Consider the following 19,676-nt stretch of genomic DNA (forward strand, 5'->3'; position numbering starts at 1 on the left):
CACCCGCAGCCCTGGGGATCCAGGGGGATGCAGAGATCCACCCGCAGCCCCTGGGGATCCACGGGGGATGCAGAGATCCACCCGCAGCCCCTGGGGATCCCTGGGGGATGCAGAGATCCACTCGCAGCCCCTGAGGATCCACGGGGGATGCAGAGATCCACCCACAGCCCTGGGGATCCCCGGGGGATGCAGAGATCCACCCGCAGCCCTGGGGATCCACGGGGGATGCAGAGATCCACCCGCAGCCCCTGGGGATCCCTGGGGGATGCAGAGATCCACCCGCAGCCCTGGGGATCCACGGGGGATGCAGAGATCCACCCGCAGCCCCTGGGGAGGTGCCCGTGCCGGAGCGGGTGGATGCCTGCAGGAGGCTGTGATCCAGGGGCAGAGCCGGTGCAGAGAGGGCCCTGTTCCAGGCTGGAGCAGCCTGGCCTCGGAGCACTGCACCCTGTAGAAGACAGACCCCCGGTGCAGCAGTTTTGGGGGGCTGTGTGCCCGTGGGAGGGGCTCACGCTGCAGCAGGGACACTGTGGCTGCTGCTCCTGAGTGGACCCACGCCAGGGAAGTTCACAGAGAACTGTCTCCTGTGGGAGGGACCCCACGGCCTCACAGGGGAAGGGCTCCTCTCCCTGAGCAGCAGAAGAAAATCTTGGGTGACAAACTGACCCAAACCCCCCAGCCCCTGTCTGCCTGCACTGTCGGTGGGAAGGAGGGAGGGCTTGGGGGAGGAAAGGTGTTTTAAGGGCTTATTTTACTTCTCATTATCCTCCTCTGATTTTGTTAGTAACAAACTCGCTTTGTACCTCTAAGTTGAGCCTGTTTTGCCCTTGGAGTGTTTCCTCCCCGTCTTTATCTCAACTCATGAACCCTTCATTTAATTTTTTTCTCTCCTCTGCACAGCTGTAGCAGGGCAGGATGAGTGAGTGACTTTCATGGGTGCCTGGTGTTTGGCCAGTGTCTAACCACAACAGGGGCTCATCTAGAAAATTATTCCATAAACAAAAAAAATGCCCCATGACCAATCCCACCCAGCAGGTGCCTACTCACCCACACCCATGTCCCAAAGAAGGATCCCTGTGCTGCACTGAGCCTCCTTCCCAAAGGAGCAGGAAACCAAACCTCAGTGCAGGGATGCAAAGGAGCCACACGTGGCTGCTGAGCTTTGTCACTCCAGGCCACAATTAACTGTTTGCTGTGAGTGGCAGCCCCTGGTTCAGCACTTTCTGAATTCAGTGATTAGTAATTCCTGCTATAGATTATGTGCCCTTCAACTATTTTTCACTTAAACTGGGCAGCTTGGAGAAAAAAAAAAGGCCAAAAATAAAGAGTTCTTTCCTAGCTGGGAATTAAACTAAACCCTGAAGAAAGAACAGCTGCAATGCTTAATAACTGAGAAGAAAACCATCACACTGAGCCTTATATAGAGTTTCTTCCACCCATTTTGTGTGAGTGTAAAAAAGGTCTTTAATTGTCAACAACACAGAGTTCCCTGTGACCAGACTGGGGATGTGAGTGCAGCAGAGAGTTCAGCAAAAAGCTTTAATAGCCCAGCTCCTTTTCCAAAAGCTGAGCTCTGCTCCCCACACGCAGCACACGCCCCCTCCTCACACCCATGGTCCTGAGTGCAAGGGTTTGCTTGGGCCACTGCACCCACCCAGCTCCACAAGCCTGGAGAGCAGCACCAATTCCTGCCGGGCTTTTTGGAGTCAGTCAACAATCAATTCCAGCAGGAGAAACTGCCACAGGGTGGTTGTGTGGCTCCTTCTGCACTCGCTTGCACCTCCTTCCCATCCATCCATCATCCCTAAGGGAGGCTCTCTGTGGGTGAAGGGGTCTAAACTGGGACACACTGGATGCCCTGAGGGTGCCCCAGTACTTCCATTATTTTGGGATGCAGGGTAGCTGCAGCTGAAGCCACTCAGTAATTCCTTGGATAAACAGGCTCCTCCCCTGGACCCCCTCTTCCCCAGCACACAGAAGGCACCTGATTTCGTCACCTCCCTTCATTAAGTCCCTTCCGGTGTCCAGGAGAGCTGCAGAGGGACTGGGGACAAGGCATGGAGGGACAGGACACAGGGAATGGCTTCCCAGTGCCAGAGGGCAGGGCTGGATGGGATCTTGGGAAGGAATTGTTCCCTGGGAGGGTGGGCAGGCCCTGGCACAGGGTGCCCAGAGCAGCTGGGGCTGCCCCTGGATCCCTGGCAGTGTCCAAGGCCAGGCTGGACACTGGGGCTGGGAGCAGCCTGGGACAGTGGGAGGTGTCCCTGCCCATGGCACTGGATGGGCTTTGAGATCCCTCCCAACCCATCCCATTCCAGGATTCTATGAAGCCTCCCAGGTAACAGAGCTGCCTCACCTGGCACCCCTGCACTGCAGTCAGACAGAAAACACAGATACAAGTTTGGGATGTTTTCTCAATGTTGGCAAATTTGTCACCTTTTACATCTGTAAAGCTCTTCCCAATCCCATTCCCTGAACACCTGGTACAGCAAAATCATCCCAGGCAGGGATGCTGAGGGTGCTGGGTCTGACAGCAAGTCACACACCCCTGCCTGAGCCCAGGAGCTGCTCCCAGCTGGATGGCTTGTCTTGCTGCCCAGTGAAACTGGGATGTCAGAAGATGATGGATGAGTTTTGTCTGCTCCTACTTCCCTGCTTCAGATGCTGTGGGAGGATCACTGCCAGAAGCTGCTTTCTAACCTTTTACATGTAGAAACATGGAATTGTTAAGGCTGGAAAAGACCTTTAAGATCAAGTCCAACCATCAACCAGCACCACCACCATGGTCACCACTAACCTCTGTCCCAAGTGCCACATCCACTTGTTTTTTGAACACTTCCAGGGGTGGTGACTCCACCACTGCCCTGGGCAGCCCCTTGCAGTGCCTGACAACCCCTTCTGGGAAGAAATTTTCCCAATATCCAGCCCAAACCTCCCCTGGCCCAGCCTGAGGCCGTTCCCTCTCCTCCTGTCCCTGTTCCCTGCCAGCAGAGCCCGACCCCCCCAGCTGCCCCCTCCTGTCAGGGACTTGTGCAGAGCCACAAGGTCCCCCCTGAGCCTCCTTTGCTCCAGGCTGAGCCCCTTTCCAGCTCCCTCAGCCACTCCTGGGGCTCCAGACCCTTCCCCAGCTCTGTTCCCTTCTCTGGACACGCTCCAGACCCTCAATGTCCTTCTTGTCATGAGTTCTCCATTCTGTTCTAATCTTCAAAACCAAGAGGTTCCCATCCAGGGACCAGCCAGTCACTGCCAAAACTCTTTTTATGTAAATACTGTCTTTTCACCTCTCCTTAGTCTGAAGCCCCTGGTACCACTGGAAGAAATTCTACCCTCCATTTCTTGCTTGCACCACCCACAAGCTATCCAGAGATCCTCAGGAACTACCTGCAGCATGCATTTAGAATAGGAAAGAGGAATTTGGGGACAAAGTGTCTGGTGACAAATATTGGACTTACTTGCACCAACACTCTGTCCAGGTTCTACCCGTCCCTATGTTCCTTAAATCCTGCTACAACAAGAAGGCAGTGCCCAGACTGGCAATCTCAGATTGGCTTTGAAACCCCCAAAACTCACTCCCTGCAGCCTTTGCTCCCAAGGTTGCCAAGCAATCCACACTCCCAAGGCTCTCAGGCCAGACAGCAGTAACTGATAACTCTGAAAGCCAAAAGCCTTCCACACAAAAGGGAACTGAACCCTCACATTTCACAGCAGCTTTCAACCCAGCAGGTAAATTCAGGTGCAAACACTTCCAAGCACTCAGTCATGACAAGGATGAGATTCTCCCAACACAAGGAATCTCCCTCTTCAGCTGCTTGAGATAAGCAACACCACTAAACCGAACCAGAATCCTTCCACCTTTGGAGGGGAGAGCACACACACAACCAGCCCAACCCAGCATTACCTGTTTCCCCAGCCTTCCCTTGTCTTCAGTTTTCACATCTTTAGATTCATTAAAGATCCTCAGACACTCTTCCATGGGATCTGACTCGAAGTCCACATCTTTCTCAAGGATGGAATAATCAATGTCATCAGATGTTGAGGAAGATGATGATGACTTGGACAACTTGGAGCGCTTCACTTTCTTTGTCCTGTCCTTGTCACTCTCAGAGGCTGAGCCAGAGTCGGCCCCATCCGAGTCTGAGCTCACATCAAGTAACGAGGAGGACAAGGGCCGGCCTTTGTCATCGTCATCTCCACTCTCATCTCCAAACAGGTCCACGTGACTCAAACTCCGCTGCTTCCGACCCTTCTTCGGGTCTCCTTTTCCAGCAGAACTGACCTTGTCTTTCTTTTGCTCCAGGGAAGTCTTGGTCCCTTTCTCTTTGTTTTTACGACCAGAGCTTTCCTTGCCATTTTTCACATCAGCTGCTTTGCTCTGCGAGTCCTTCTTGCTGCTCCCCACTTTCTCTGTGCCCTTGGTAACACCTTCGCTCTTGCTTTTCCCTGAACTGCTGGTGGTGGACTTGGATTTTTCTTTCTTACACCCATCCACCTTTTCTGACTTCGGTTTTTCAGGTTTCTTCAAGTTCCCATCTGTTTTCACTTTGACACTTTTGTCTTTGCAGTTTTTCTCTTCATTCTTGATTTTTAATTTTTCTTCTTTCTTGAGCACTTTGTCTTTGTCTGTATTTTTATTTTTCTCCTTCTTCCCAGCCTCACTGAGGCCTGGTGTTTTACTAACATCTGTTTTCTTCCTTTTTGTTTTGTCTTTGGAGTCTTTGTTTTTATTTTCAATTTCCTTGTTGTTCTTACCAGAACACAACTTCACTGCTTTTGAGTTCTTGTCTGATGAGTTCTTGGCAAGGTTTTTCTGTGAATTTGGAAGGTCCTCCCTGTGCTCTGCTGCTTCTTTGCTCTCCTGGGAAGCAGAGCCATCCACTTTGGTGCTCTGCTCTTTGCTGGACTCACTCGAGTTGTTTGACTCCCCCTCAGAACCACCTTTTGAGGGTGAACTACCAGAAGCTGTTTTATATTCCACCTCAGCCTCATCTTCAGAGGAGGAGAACTTGGCCAACACCTCGTCATCGTCGGGATCTTCACAGAGCTTCTTCCTTGATGGAGAATAAGACTCCTCATAATCAGAGGCCCTTTCCCTTTTGGACCCCTTGGTTGTGGCTTTGCCCAACAGCCTGGCAGAATAATTGGAAAGGGGGTCGTATTCCAAGTCTGTGGAGGGCTTGGAGTCATCAATCACGTATTTATTGTTAGTGACAGTGCTGCTGTATTTTTTATTCTGCACTACAGCCTTGGGGACATATTCCAGTGAGCTCCCTTTGGAGCGGGAGGAATCCAGAGTGTATTTACTGGACCGGCCAGCAGCAGCCAGAGGAGTGGGGTTGTAGTCTGAGTTATTACTGAAGTTGTAGCTCCCTGGATTATACTCCAAGGAGGCAAAGGAATCATTCTGAGGCCCAGCAGCCGACACAGGTGAGTTTGAAATGAGTGAGGAGCCCTCTGAAGCACCCAACTCCTTCGTAGTTTCCAGCAGCTCCTCGTACTTCTTCTGCTCCCTCTCCACTTCGTTCTTCACCGCCTCAATGGCCTTGTTGACCAGCTCCAGCTCCAGAATTCCGGGTGTGACATCTGTAATGTCAGCCAGAGTGCCATCCTCCGCCTCCAGAGAGGGCCTGGGAAGCTCTGGGTTGTAGGGATCATAGCCTCGCTCTGGAAAGAGGAAAGAAAATCATTTACTGCCAGCAATTCAAGTAAAATTTAAAAGAGGTCTTTTCAAGGTCTGCTCTGATCAAACCCCAACACTGAATGACACAACCAAAAGCCACAGTCTTGCACCACAGAATAAATAAATGTTGGATACCAAAAGCCACCAGTGATGTTCTCTGGCCTAGACGAGACCAGATTGTACAAACTACTCCCAGGACTAAAGATCTGCTAACAAAGTGCTTTTAATACTCATGGAAAAGCTCTATAAATTAAATATTCTTCAGGGCACCAAAGAATAATCACTGTATTAGGCCCAAGGGGAGCTGATTGTGCACAGAATTATCTGCTTAATTCAAGGAAGCCACCAAGGAGGAAAGAGGATTCCTGCAAGAAACTGTGGATTAGATTCTCACTTCTCAGTGCCAACACCTAAAGCCCACCAAGAGCCTCCAATATTCCTCAAGGCTCAGTGTTTCTCATGGCAGCTGCAGGAAAACCAGTCTGATCTGGACTGACAAACTGAGAGCTGCTGGGAAGGAAAAATTACAACAGGCAACACAACTCAGCCACTCAGAGCAACCACCAGGACAAGAACACTGAACACCCAAAACATTTCCCTTTTCAGAAAAGTCCCTTCAGTGGCCTCTCTTCCACATCCAGCCTGGAAAGGAGAAGGCTCCAGGGAGAGCTCAGAGCCCCTTGCAGGGCCTAAAGGGGCTCCAGGAGAGCTGCAGAGGGACTGGGGACAAGGCATGGAGGGACAGGACACAGGGAATGGCTTCCCAGTGCCAGAGGGCAGGGCTGGATGGGAGATTGGGAATCAGGAATTGTTCCCTGGGAGGGTGGGCAGGCCCTGGCACAGGGTGCCCAGAGCAGCTGGGGCTGCCCCTGGATCCCTGGCAGTGCCCAAGGCCAGGCTGGACACTGGGGCTTGGAGCAGCCTGGGACAGTGGAAGGTGTCCTTGCCCATGGCAGGGGTGGAATGAGATGATTTTTAAAGTCCCTCCCAACCCACACCATTCCAGGATCCAACAAAGACAGCGGCATTTAGCAAACCCACAGAAGCTACGGGAACATTAACAGCTGCTTTTTGACTCTGAACTGCTTTCAGCCCTTCTTTTATCACAGCATCTCTGGATGCTGACATTCCAGAGGAACTTTTTGCTCTCTGCTACAAGGACAGTACTAAAACTGGCTCTCCAACGTGGGTATGCAGAAGACCCAAACAATAAGCAAAGAGATAGAAGACAGAAAATAAAAAACCTCCCAGGTCTAAGAGGGATGAGAGAATTTCTTGTAACAGTCAGAAATAAACAGTGTTAAAAGAGCTGCTTCTACCATTCTCATAAGACTGAGGGGCTTGGGGTTTTTTGGAGGGGGGGCAGGGGTAGGTTTGGGGTTTTTTAGAGAGGAAGCATGAATGCCCAGCTTCCTTTGGCAACAGGAAAAGGACCTGTCTAGCAGTTGGCAGAACTGGCCCCCAAGGAAGCAGAATGAAAGAGGCTGGGTTAAAATAAAGGCAGCGGTTTCAGAAAATGCTTTTTATCCCTCTGGGTTTGTGAAGTTTTTTTCCAAACCAATTAGCTCCTGATTGAACGGGGACTCTGGGCAATGGCAGTGTGCTGTCACCACCTTCCACAGGCCTGTCTGAGCCCTGTTCAGAGCCAGAAACATGGGGGAAGAGGAACAAGGTGCTATTTCTATAAGCAGCTCCCCTCCAGCTATTGCAGAGAGCTGCAATGATGACACAAAGAGCATTTCCAAACCCAGGGTGTGCTCCTCCCTTGGACAGCCAGCACAGCCAGGGACAGAGGGAGGGAGCAGGTGACAAACCAGGGCAGTGGGCACTGCACAGGCCAATTCCTGGTTAGAAACCTTGAAGAAAAGCAGGCAACAAGGAAAAAACACGAACAAAGCCATATGCAAACAGCAGCAGCATCAAGGCAAGGATATGTACAGCTTATCAGAATGATTAGGGGTAAGATCAGCCTAAGAAGTGGTAAGGAGCAGACAGCCCTCCATGCCCACCACTCATCTCTGACCACGGTGTGAAACATCAGCTCCACACTGGCAGAAAGGACCAGTGCACTGAAGCCTGGAGGAGTCAGCTACTACTCTCTACATCCGAATTGAGACCTAAAATTTGGCACAAATATTTCATGCAGGGCTAAATATGAGATGGTCTGCAAACAGAGAACCCAGAGTCTGGATCTAGAGACTTGCCAAAATAAAGCAACAAACCCTAACCAAACAAAAGCCATCTTGTCCATGCAGAAAACCAAACTATTTTAACTGTACCAGGATCAGGGAAAGCAGAGGGCAACCCCAGCATGGATCTGGTGTCTGGGTCTCTGCTGTTCATCTCTAGCATAAAACTCCTGGCACATTTTCTGTGGCTGGAATGGCCAGATGAAAACACACATTGTAACCTCAGGACAAGCCCCAGGCTTTGAGGCAGGGCAAGGGAAGAGCTCTTGTGGAAGTGTGGGGGAGGCCTGATGGATTCCCCAGCACTGCTGATCAAAGGCTGCCTGGCCATGAAAGACTTGTGTAAGTGGCTCCACGATGGCCATCAGCACCATCCCCTCTGGCCACAAGGCATCTGCAGACAATGCAGCAGAAACACAGCAGGAGGGGGTTTATTTAGATGAAAACACACACACAAATATATATACATATATAAATGATGAGGCATAAACACACAAGTCTCCAAATCAGAGATCTTCAACCTGCTACTTGAAATCAGAGCAGCTTTTCAGCTGCCAAACTACACTCCCAGGAACCAGGAAAGGGAAGGATCTTCCTACCACTGGGATGTGACACTCAAAGGAATCTGCTTCACTTTTTCCTTTATTCTTCTTCCTTTCACTAACCTGGCTACTCAGGGAGTACAGGAGGAGCCACACTGGGGTTGCTGCTCTGATGTACCAATGGCTGCAGTTCCTGAGGCACTCAGAGTGAAATAACTCTTTTTGGAGGGATGGAAAGCAGAGTCTGCTCTGTCCCTCAGGAATCACGAGATAATGAGACTCGAGATGCCAACTCCTTGCAGGATTGTGAACTAAACACTTTTTAAAGTACAAACTATTTTAATAAATTTAATGTACCTCAGACATATGAAATAACCCTCCGGAGACACAAAAGGTGAGGTTACCATCAATATTATAGAAAACAAGTTATTAATATTTTACACAGAACCTCAGTGAACATTTTACTTAACCCAGACCTGCTTTAGAACACACCCAACTGAGCTGTGCTTAAATCAGCCATTGCAGCACAGAAAACATGGAAGCATAAAACAAGATTCTGCCTAAAAAAAAAACCAGGCTGATGGGTTTTTTTCCTGATTAATGTCACGTTGGTTGTGGGACACGAGGCCTCCGTTCCAAGGCGGAGCTGGATTATTACAAAGCTTCCCTGAGCCAGAGACTCCTCACTGGTCCTTCTAGTTTGGGCAACAGGCAAGGGCAGTAAACAAAGCTGACATTAAAGAAGAGTGGGAGGACAAGGTCGCCTGGGTGAAGGTAAAACTTAATTTACAGTGAATCATTCCAGAGAAAAGTCTTTCCTTTTTTTTGTCCAGCCCTACCACAGCACGTACCTGAGATGCTTTAAATACAGAAAAGTCCAAATGTGTGACAGGTGCTGGCCAATGCAAACCTGCAGGTTTTGGAAAAGGAGTCCAGCTCTTGAATGCATGCAGGGAACAGAATCCCAGGATGGTTTGGGTTGGGAGGGACCTTAAAGCTCCTCCAGTCCCACCCCTGCCACGGGCAGGGACACCTTCCACTATCCCAGGGGGTTCTAAGACCCATCCAGCCTTGGACACTTCCAGGGATGCAGCAGCCACAGCTGCTCTGAGCAACTGGATGACAACTGCTTCTTCCAGATCCAACAGAGCTGCTCAGCTGCTGCCAGACAAAAAGGCAGCAAAAATTAAAAACTTCCAAATTTACAGCAATTAGGAATTCAAAATGAAAGGCTTTGCTGGCCAAGCTGCAGAGGGACCAGCACAGGTCAAAAGACACTGAACCTTTCTTGTAGTGAACCCACAAGAAAGACACTGAGGGGGGCTGGAGCTGGGGAAGGGGCTGGAGCACCAGGAGTGGCTGAGGGAGCTGGGAAAGGGGCTCAGCCTGGAGCAAAGGAGGCTCAGGGGGGACCTTGTGGCTCTGCACAAGTCCCTGACAGGAGGGGGCAGCCGGGGGGGTCGGGCTCTGCTCCCAGGGAACAGGGACAGGAGGAGAGGGAACGGCCTCAGGCTGGGCCAGGGGAGGTTTGGGCTGGATATTGGGAAAATTTCTTCCCAGAAAGGGCTGTCAGGCACTGGCACAGGCAGTGGTGGAGTCACCATCCCTGCAAGTGTTCAAAAATCGTGGGCATGTGACACCTGGGGATGTGGTTTAGTGGTGACCACGGTGGCTGGGCCAACTGTTGGACTTGATCTCACAGCTCTTTTGGATTTTCAAGCCCTGCTGCTGCTGAAGTCACCCATTCCCCTGGGTCACCTGCAGCTGGCAACAAAAGGTGCATTCATGGCGAGGTGGGCAAGGTGAAAACTGTTTGGAGACTCTTCGGAAAAGGAAAAAATAAAGGCGTTTTTATTTCACGTCATCGGAACAGCTCTGTTGGTTTAAGAGCTCGCTGTGTTTACAGTGCCAGCACTCAGCAAAGGGACAACCTCTGTGATTGCAGGAAAATTATCACCGCTGGAAAATCATTCTGAGCTTTTCATTTAACACTTCACAGAAGAGACAGCGGTTCCTCAAGAACAAAATGTTTCAGAGAGGCTTTACCAGCAGCCTGAGTTCTGCTGCTCTTCAGAATTAAAGAGCACACAAGAAATGGCAGGTTTTGGCACAGAGCTCATTTGCCGGGACCCGAAGCAAATTTCCAACAATTAATTTAACAAGAATATGCAACCGCTTGGAAATAATTAACACTGAGATTTAAAATAGTACATTTCAAATAATCACCCAGAGGAAATGGGTTAGGAGGGCAGGGAAGGGGAGCTAAGAGGAATGTTTCTTCAACTTTAAACTCAACCCTAGTCCAAGGATTTGTTTTGCTCCTTTTTTGTGTTTTTGACAAGTAAATTTAATTATAAAATGAAGTGTTAAAAGCAGAGATAACCTTGTCCTGGTCAAGGAACATCAGGAAGCAAGGTTTGAGAGGTATTGGAGGCAGAAGAATCCTGTGCACCCCACTCCTTGGATTTGCTCCTCCAGGGGAGCTATTTCATGCCACAGCCTCAAAGTACACCATGAACCTCCACAGTCATTTCTTCAGTGGAAAAATGGATGCAAAAATGAGAAAAGAAAGTCTGATATTAGCAAGGCTGAAAAAAACCCTGAACAGTCATCTCTCACTCCAAGGTATTTTTAGCCCTGCTGGGACCCAGCCTGGGCAGCGCTGGTTTCTCCAGGTGTTGTGGCCAATGGGGCCACCTGTCCCCGTGGGCTGAACCCCAAGGGTGACACAGCACAGGGAGGGGGTCACACCGAGGGAGCAGAGCAGCCAGACACCACCTCTGCATTGTACTCTGAGCCGTTTCCTCAGCTCAGCCATCCCAGACTGAGGGCAGGCAGTGGCCAGGGAGAAATCATGGAATGGGTTGGGTTGGAAAGGACCTCAAAGCCCATCTTGTTCCTGGACCCCTTCCACTGTCCCAGGCTGCTCCAAGCCCCAATGTCCAGCCTGGCCTTGGACACTGCCAGGGATCCAGGGGCAGCCCCAGCTGCTCTGGGCACCCTGCGCCAGGGCCTGCCCACCCTCCCAGGGAACAATTCCTGATTCCCAAGATCCCATCCAGCCCTGCCCTCTGGCACTGGGAAGCCATTCCCTGGGTCCTGTCCCTCCAGGTCTTTGTCCGAAGTCCTGCTCTCCTGAGACAGGGGCCTGCCCACGTGGGTTCATTCCAGCAGGAGCAGCTCCAGAGTGCCCTTCCCAAGCTGGAAGTGTTATCAGGGAACAATTCACTCAGTAGGAAACTCATGAGAGCACATCCCACAAAGCAGCTCAGACAGAAACGCCCCGGGATGCAGCACCGACCTCCTCAGTTTATTCAAGAAAACACAGTTTTGAGCAGTTTTATTTCTGGTGCAGCAAAACAAGGATCTGAAAGGTCCTCAAGCCACTGAACGGGGTAGCTTCACCCTCCTGGTGGCTTCACAGAGAGCCCCCAAAGACACCTGGGACCGTCACTGCCTCCCACAGCAACACCAGTTAAATCCAGGGATGCAAAGCCAGGACACGATGACCTGGCCCACACAAACCCCTCGTTCCCATCCCTCTATCCCCAGAATCACTGACAGTCCCACCCACGCTGGCAGAAAACAGCAAAGAGCATCAAGGTCTGTGACACATTTTCCTAAGAGGAAATCACACCATTGGCACATTTCTCCCATAACTTAGGAAAGGATGTGAGAATCCCAATTGGTGGATTGGCCAGGACAGGCAAAGACTGGCACCCAAAATACACCCTGACCCCATGGCCTGTCATGCACAGGCTGGAAGGAGTCTCACCGTTTGAAAATCTGGATATTCAATGTTTGGGTTCTTTGGAGATCTTTCCATTCCCCCTCTCAGTTTAGCTCTGAAGTTACTCCTCAAAATACAAGAAAAGTTGAAATTCTGCTTGGGGGAAAAAAAACCCAACAAACTTAACAGAGATCTGGTTTTTTCTGTTTCTGAGAAAAAGACCAGAAAACACTTCCACGTGTTTTGTGGATATTGTTGGATAAAACTAAGGATCTACTCCAAAATGTAATTAGCAGAGCAAGTCTTCTTTTCAAAGAAAAAAAAAAATTAAAATATTTCAAATATTCTGGTGTCTTCTTTTCTCTCTATTTAACTCCACCTTGAAAACCTACCTCAACCAGCACAGTCACAAGCAGCAACACCCACCTGTCCTTTAATTTTCCAGCCTTTTTCTAGTGTGCTCAAGATAAGTTATCTTCTCCACACCTGTCTCATTTCTTTAACTAGTGTGGGTGAAAAATTCCCACTTAAGACAAGAAAAAAGAAAAAAAAAAAACAACCAAAACCCAACTAATTCAACTCAGTCACAACTGGACACTTGGAAAACGAAGTCAAAAGCTAAAGAAAAGCACCTTTCAAGCTGTATTACATTAAAACACTTCAGCTGCGATGTATGAAAGGCTAAAAGCAAAACTTAAGCTGTTTTTAAAACCTATCTGACTTCAAACAATTCAAAAGCTGGAATTAAAACTCTGCAGCTCCTTTAGGACTCAGACACCTGCAGCTCCTTGGCCACTTCTAACCACAGAACCCAACACCCCCAGCACAACCCTCACTTCAATAAAAATCCAAAATCCCCAGGGAAATGAAAACCCTCCAAAGCCAAGCTGAGCTTTTTTGCACACTCCACATGTTCCACAGGCAGATGCCCAAGGACTCAGGTCTCCTGGGAAATGAATGGTGAGAAGCCTCCCTGGAGAAGTCGCTTCTCTCCAGCTGCTCCTTCCCAGCCGCACCCCCCCCCCCCCAAACCACGACCTCACCCCGCAGGAAGCCAAAAACTTCCCGAAGAGTTACCTGAGCTGCCCGGGGTCAATAAACACTGCAGATACTTGTTCATGCTGGAGCTCCCGGTGCTGCTGAGACACCCCGGCAGGGGCTGCAGGCAGCACGCGGTGCCCGGCTGCTGACACAGCACTTCGTGGGAACTGGGGCAGGACCCGCCCGAGTCCCGCCTTCACCCCCGTGTGCTCCCAGCTCGGTCGGGCTTGGAGTGTCTGCAGGGGCTTCCCGACCCCCTTCCTCTCTCCTAGCGCTGCTCCCCTCACCTTGGAGGAGTTCCTGACCTCCTCCTCCTCCTCCTCTCCCCACTCGCCAACTGCAGCTGCTTTTGGCTTGGTTTGAGCTCCACACGTTGGTGTGTGCGGTGGTTCCCCAAACATCCATCCCCTGGTCGTGCTGTGCCCCCAGCCCGACCCCAACACCCCCCCCAGCTCTCCAGCCGGCAGGGGAGGAGGTGGCAGGGCTGGGACACAGCCTGGCCCTGCCTGTCGGTGCCTGCCCAAGCCCACGTGAGCCAGCCCAGCGCCTCCGCCTCGCCCAGCACAGGGAACACGCTCCGGGAAGCCCGGGATTAGTGAGTCGTGCTTCCCACTAGCGCGGCGGGGCTTGGCTAGAGATTAAAAACATAAATCAGAGCAAGTGTTCAAACGTCAGGGAAGATATCCCAGAGGGGAGAGGGAGGTCCCAGGAGCGCAGACAAAGGGCTCCTGGGCGGGTGGAGGGGAGCCGGGTACTCACCAGCACTGGCACAACTCCAGCTGTGCCAAACCCCAAATCCTGCTGGCCTGATGGAGATCTGCTCCCGCCTCCGGCTTTTCACACATCTGGAATTGATCCACGTGGGGAGACTCGGACTCGGGGCGGAATCTCCCCACAGTCACAGAAAGATCAAAAATGGGAAGTGTCCTGTGAGCCCACACTGAAATCCCGGCACAAAGGGCACCTGCACTGCCCACCCCCAGGAAACTGCCCCAACCGACAGCGCAGGGAAATCACCACAAATCCCAAACTGCTGAGAAGATACATCCGACCTCAACATCAATTGATTTTTCACTCTTCATTTCAAAACTTGGTTAAAAATAAAATCCACTGGTGGCTTTTTGGTAATTACTGTCCTAAACACAAATGTGGGGGGAAAAAGCAGAATTGATGCCCCCTCCCAGTTCACGGACTGGAGCACCCAACACTGAACACCTGCTTTGCTCTCTCAGAGAAATGATACTGAAAACACCTCATGGGTTTCCACTTCTGATGTAGCAAATACAGTAATTAAATCTCTTTGCTGAGATGATCTTGCACAACATCCATTCCAGGAAGGAAAATGCACTGGGAAAGACCTTTTTTTCATCCTTTTTAGGCACGGTGTGAACATGCCCTGCAATGTGAGTCACACCAAGGCTCTAAATCCCAGCCTGTGCCGAGGCTGCTCCCACCAAACAGGCACAGCCCCTCAGCAGAGTCCTGTGTGAGTAACCTGGAAATGGCCCTGATCCTGTGGGGACGTGGGGTGATTAAAGCTGGGTTTTAATTAAAGAGCCTCTTTAGGTTTTACCAAGTATCACAGAACCACAGAATGTCCTGAGCTGGAAGGGACCCTCAGGGATCATCCAGTGCAGCCCCTGGCCCTGCCCAGACACCCCAACAACCCCACCCTGGGCATCCCTGAGAGCGCTGTCCAAACGCTCCTGCAGCTCTGGCAGCCTCGGGGCCGGGACCATTCCCTGGGGAGCCTGGGCAGTGCCCAGCAGCCTCGGGGGGATCATCTGGTCACAGCCATCCTATGTGTGCTTTTGGGCAGAAGAAGGGAGAGGTGAAGTGTGTCCCTGCACCAGTGACAGGATCTGGAGATCAAACTGGGGAGATAAGCCCAAGGATTTCTCCTCACTTGACCTGAGCCCAACAGCAGCAGCAGCTCATTGTGTGTCAATCACACAGAGGAGCAGAACTCTGTCCCTGACACCTCCCACAGATTTGATCCAGGTCTAACTTGCAAAGTTTTCTACATCCAGATAGAAAATCCACACAGCAAGAAAACTGCCCCACAAGCTTTGGACCACATCAGAAAACTGCTGAGCAGCTCAGTACACTCCACTGCTGAATAAAGTACTTCAGGCAGGGTGCTGAAAGCCTGGCTGGCTCTTCCCATCTCACACCAACACAAGGATCAGGACCTGAGGGAGTGGCTGGAGCTGGGTCAGGGCTGGGCATGGAGCTCAGGGAAAGGTTCTTCCCCCCGAGGCTGCTGGGCACTGCCCAGGCTCCCCAGGGAATGGTCCCAGCCCCGAGGCTACCAGAGCTGCAGGGCCAGAGGCTGGACTGGATGATCCCTGAGGGTCCCTTCCAGCTCAGGATATTGCAGGATTCTGTGATCAGAGCAGACCAAAGAGCTCAGAGCCCCAGACCTGGAAGCAGCTTTCTGCTCTGGGTTCAAAAACATCCACCTCTGAAACACCCCCTGACAGCATCAAACCAGCAAACCAGGGCTGCCTACCTTAAGATATTTATGAAGAGCTGTATTATGCCTCTTTTATGTCTTTCAGCATACTCAGGACCTCGACTTTAAAGAGAGACCTATTTTTCCCCTCTACAGCTCTTGAAAAGACGCTTTTAGGACTGAAGGCAGCTCTTCCCTCCTCCTTACAGCGCATGCTTTCAAAGCACTTCACACACATTCAATAATCTTTTCATCCTGCTCTGAAGCAGGTGGGTTTTAGTCGTCTCAGAGATGGAAAGAGCACTTCAGCCAAGTCAGGATGAGAATTTGCAATCTCCAGATTCCCAGTCCTGGATGGAAAACACCCCATCAGCCCCAGCCCTTTGCTCAGTGCTCAGCCAGCATAGAATTTTCACAAACCTCCAAGGCAGCCACATTCTGTTACCACACAGGCAGATCCCTGCAGTAAAACACAGGAACGGATTTCCCACACCAAGCATTCCATGTTTCAGACCCCAGTTCAAACGTGCCCCTCACTCAGCATGTTTGTATTTATGGAGCTGCTTCCAGACAGGAAGGAAAGGGAATGCCTGACACATCCAGACAGCAGCAGTCTGGGAAAACTCAGTCCTGCTGCTCCTGCAGATCTCCAAGGGGCATGGAGGGCACTTCAGCACTGTCCCCCAGTGCTTGGGAGCACAGGAGCACCGTATGAAAAACAGAGATCCTGTTATGAACACCTGAACCTTGGGAAGTCTGGAACGGTGAGGGTGGGCAAAAAAGGAGGGGAACAGTGCTACATCCCACTAATTCCTCTTTTCACATCCTCTCTGCTCCATCTGGCACATGTCCACAGCCCCCCTCACCCCCCCAGCCTGCCAGGGCCAGCTCCACTCTCAGTTTTCAAAAGCTCCTTTCAAAGCTACGAAATTGCACCAAGAGTTTTGGGGTTCCTGCCAATCCTCCGGTGATCCTCAAACATCAAAGCCAGCCCCAACCTCGAATCAATATGCTTAGCAGGCCGCTCCTTTAGATGTTATCCTTCTTTTCTAGGCACCATCCCAGAAAACACCAATCTGTGCTGTAGCTCTTGGTGTAGAAACCCACCTGCCTTGGCGAAAAAATGACGCTTTTAAAGCTCCTTTATCGAGTGATGTGATTAAATAGGTCAGATCTGCCCAAGTGCATGGTTAGGAGGCTACTTCAAAACAAGACAGGCAGCTCCCCCGGCGGCAGGGAGCAAGTCCTGGGGGATGGAGAACCTGCTCCCAGAAGATGGTTGCCTGGTTCTGGCTGAGCTACTACACCCTCTAGTGTAAATCCTACAGATCCTTCCAGGCAGCAAGAGCCTCAGGCAGGCAGGGAAGTGACAGGAGCACTTCAACCGGAATCGGAATCGTTCCCAGGAAGATGAGCCAAGGACTGCCTGCAAAATTAACTGCAGAAGTGTCTCCTGCTCCTACAGAAATCAGGAACATTTTGTGACCCGCTGGAGTCGGTTCTAAAAGCCTGAGATTGCAGCAGGTCCATCGCTCATCTCCCATTTCTCAATTGGAATCACAGAATCCCAGACTGGTTAGGGTTGGAAAGGACCTCAAAGCCCATCCAGTGCCACCCCTGCCATGGGCAGGGACACCTCCCACTGTCCCAGGCTGCTCCAAGCCCCAATGTCCAGCCTGGCCTTGGGCACTGCCAGGGATCCAGGGGCAGCCCCAGCTGCTCTGGGCACCCTGTGCCAGGGCCTGCCCACCCTCACAGGGAACAATTCCTGATTCCCAATCTCCCATCCAGCCCTGCCCTCTGGCACTGGGAAGCCATTCCCTGGGTCCTGTCCCTCCAGGCCTTGTCCCCAGTCCCTCTGCAGCTCTCCTGGAGCCCCTTTAGGCCCTGCAAGGGGCTCTGAGCTCTCCCTGGAGCCTTCTCCTCTCCAGGTGAGCACCCCCAGCTCTCCCAGCCTGGCTCCAGAGCAGAGGGGCTCCAGGGGAGCTGCTCCATGGCCCTCTCTGGACTTGCTCCAACAGCTCCCCATCCTTCTCATGTTCAGAACTGCCTGGAGGCAGCTCTGCAGGTCGGCGTCTACACAGAATCAACATTAAAAAGTGGCTGGAGGCCAAGCCTGAGCTGAGACAGAACTCACAGATCCCTGTTATGCCAGCTGTGCCATGTGCTAACGTGCCAAGAGTTTGGGAAAGAGGCAGGAACAGGCTCTGAGCCGGCTGCAGGGAGCAGGAGGCAGTGGCTGGCAGTGGCAGCCTCGTGAGCCTGCTTCTTTCACAAGTGGCAGAAACTTCCCCTTGGGAAACCAGGCCCACATTATGGGTTCTATTTGCTAAAAAACCTCTTCTCTAAGTGCTGTAGATTAGGTTGGCTATCAGGAAAAATTCCTTCATAGAAAAAGTTGTCCAGCATTGGAAGGGGCTGCCCGGGGCAGTGGTGGAGCCCCCATCCCTGGAAGTGTTGGAACAACCTGTGGATGTGGCTCTTGAGGACACAGATTAGTGGTGACCACGATGGGGCTGGCTGAAGGTTGGAGCTGATGAACTTGGAAGGCTTTTCCAACCTTAACAATTCCATGACTGTACATAAACTCCTACTCCCCAAAACTCAGGCTGCTTCTCCCACGCCTCTGACACGCCCAGGCCAAGCCCAGCAAGGCACTGGGGTATTTTTGTTGCCCTTCACACTCAGCTTACACCAACACTTCCAGCCAGCTCTGAGAGCCTCACACACTTTCCAGGGGCACCCAGAGGTTTTCTCTTCCCCACTTCAAACCCCAAACCCAGTCCCAGGTGTTATCAAGCACAGCAGCACCTGGTGCAGGCCAAAATGAGCAATTCCAGCTCCAAAACTGACACTCCACAGATATTTAAAGACATGCAGGAACAGCACACTGAAAGATAACTATAATATAATCTAAAGAACCATCCTAAAGCATCCTAGGGAGCTTTTAAAATTCAAAAGAGCATTGAAAACGGCAAAAATTTTTGTCTTTCTAACGATTATCTACCTGTGACAGCCCTGAGAATGCTTCTTTTATTTTAAATTAAACTAGTAGTGGTGGTAAATTGGCCTGGTAACCAGGAGGCATCAAGAATTAATCCCCTTCCAAACTTGAGAGCAACCCAAAGTTAAGCAAGCACACAAAAAACACAAGCTGGGCTTTGCTTTGGCAATTTCTGCTTCAGATTATTACAGACCATCCACACCAGGATTATTATGCCATTATACCTAACAGAAACAACAAAGCTTTGACAAAAAGAAAGCCAGCAGGGTTCTTCTAGGGAGAAGAATGAAGGCTTTTTTCTCCCAATAAATCAGCAGAACAGCAAATAATGTGTATAAATAAAAAGACAAGAGCTGCTGGAAGAATGGCCAACAATAGCTCACTATTGATCCTTGTGGGTCTCTTCCAACTCAGGATACTCCATGACTATCTGATTCACTGGGGGTTTTGTGCCAGGCTGCCTTTGATAAGCCTGGCAGTGCTCTGTGCCCCACAAACCCCTCACGGGGGGTGTCTGGCTAACCACAGCCCCCCAGTATGGGCCCAGCCTCCCCGATCCAGCAGCTCCTGAAGGGACCTAACGGCCCGGGAGCTGTCAGCAGCTTTGGAAACCGGCGCTGACACCTCAGCGCCACGTGAGCCGAGCGCCTGGAGCGACAAAGAACGGGACCAGGGCAGCGCTGCCCTGCTGCAGCTGGGGCTGTCCCCGGACACGCTGGGAAGCTGCTCCCCACCACCCTGTGTCCAACAGGATCCCACCGACCCCCATCGCTCTCACCCGGTGCGGCTGCAAAGCTCCTTCGAACCCTCCCTCGGACGAAGGACGAGGTGACAGCGCGCGGCCCGGACAGGGCTGGGCACACGCAGCCACAGAGCCGCGGCACGGGTGGGCCGCACCGGGTGATACCGACAGAGCCCCGGGGGTCACCGCACTGGGAAGGGGCTACGGGGAGCGATCCCGCGGCGCTGGGGGGGCTCAGGGGAGCCGGAGGCACATTCGGGCCCTGAAGGGTGGGGAGAGGAGGAGGCCAGGCACGG

At 51.6% G+C, this 19,676-nt stretch overlaps 1 protein-coding gene across 2 annotated transcripts in view; it reads right to left on the reverse strand.

Moving 5' to 3' along the window:
* The window catches only part of REXO1 (RNA exonuclease 1 homolog), a 47,526-nt gene that overhangs the window by 27,401 nt on the left and 449 nt on the right, over positions 1-19,676 (reverse strand). The window contains exons 1-2 of one of the 2 annotated variants that reach the window (XM_068996994.1): positions 13,216-13,359; positions 3,899-5,661 (exon numbers count right to left, since the gene is read on the reverse strand). In XM_068996994.1, coding sequence (XP_068853095.1) covers positions 3,899-5,661; positions 13,216-13,258 — 1,806 coding nt within the window. In that variant the 5' untranslated portion in view covers positions 13,259-13,359. Of the gene's footprint in view, positions 1-3,898; positions 5,662-13,215; positions 13,360-19,676 lie in introns of those variants that run through there. The other variant, XM_068996993.1, reaches the window with a different exon arrangement.

Source organism: Aphelocoma coerulescens, chromosome 28 (genome assembly GCF_041296385.1).
Source record: "Aphelocoma coerulescens isolate FSJ_1873_10779 chromosome 28, UR_Acoe_1.0, whole genome shotgun sequence".
In the NCBI taxonomy this organism is placed as follows: Eukaryota; Metazoa; Chordata; class Aves; order Passeriformes; family Corvidae; genus Aphelocoma; species Aphelocoma coerulescens.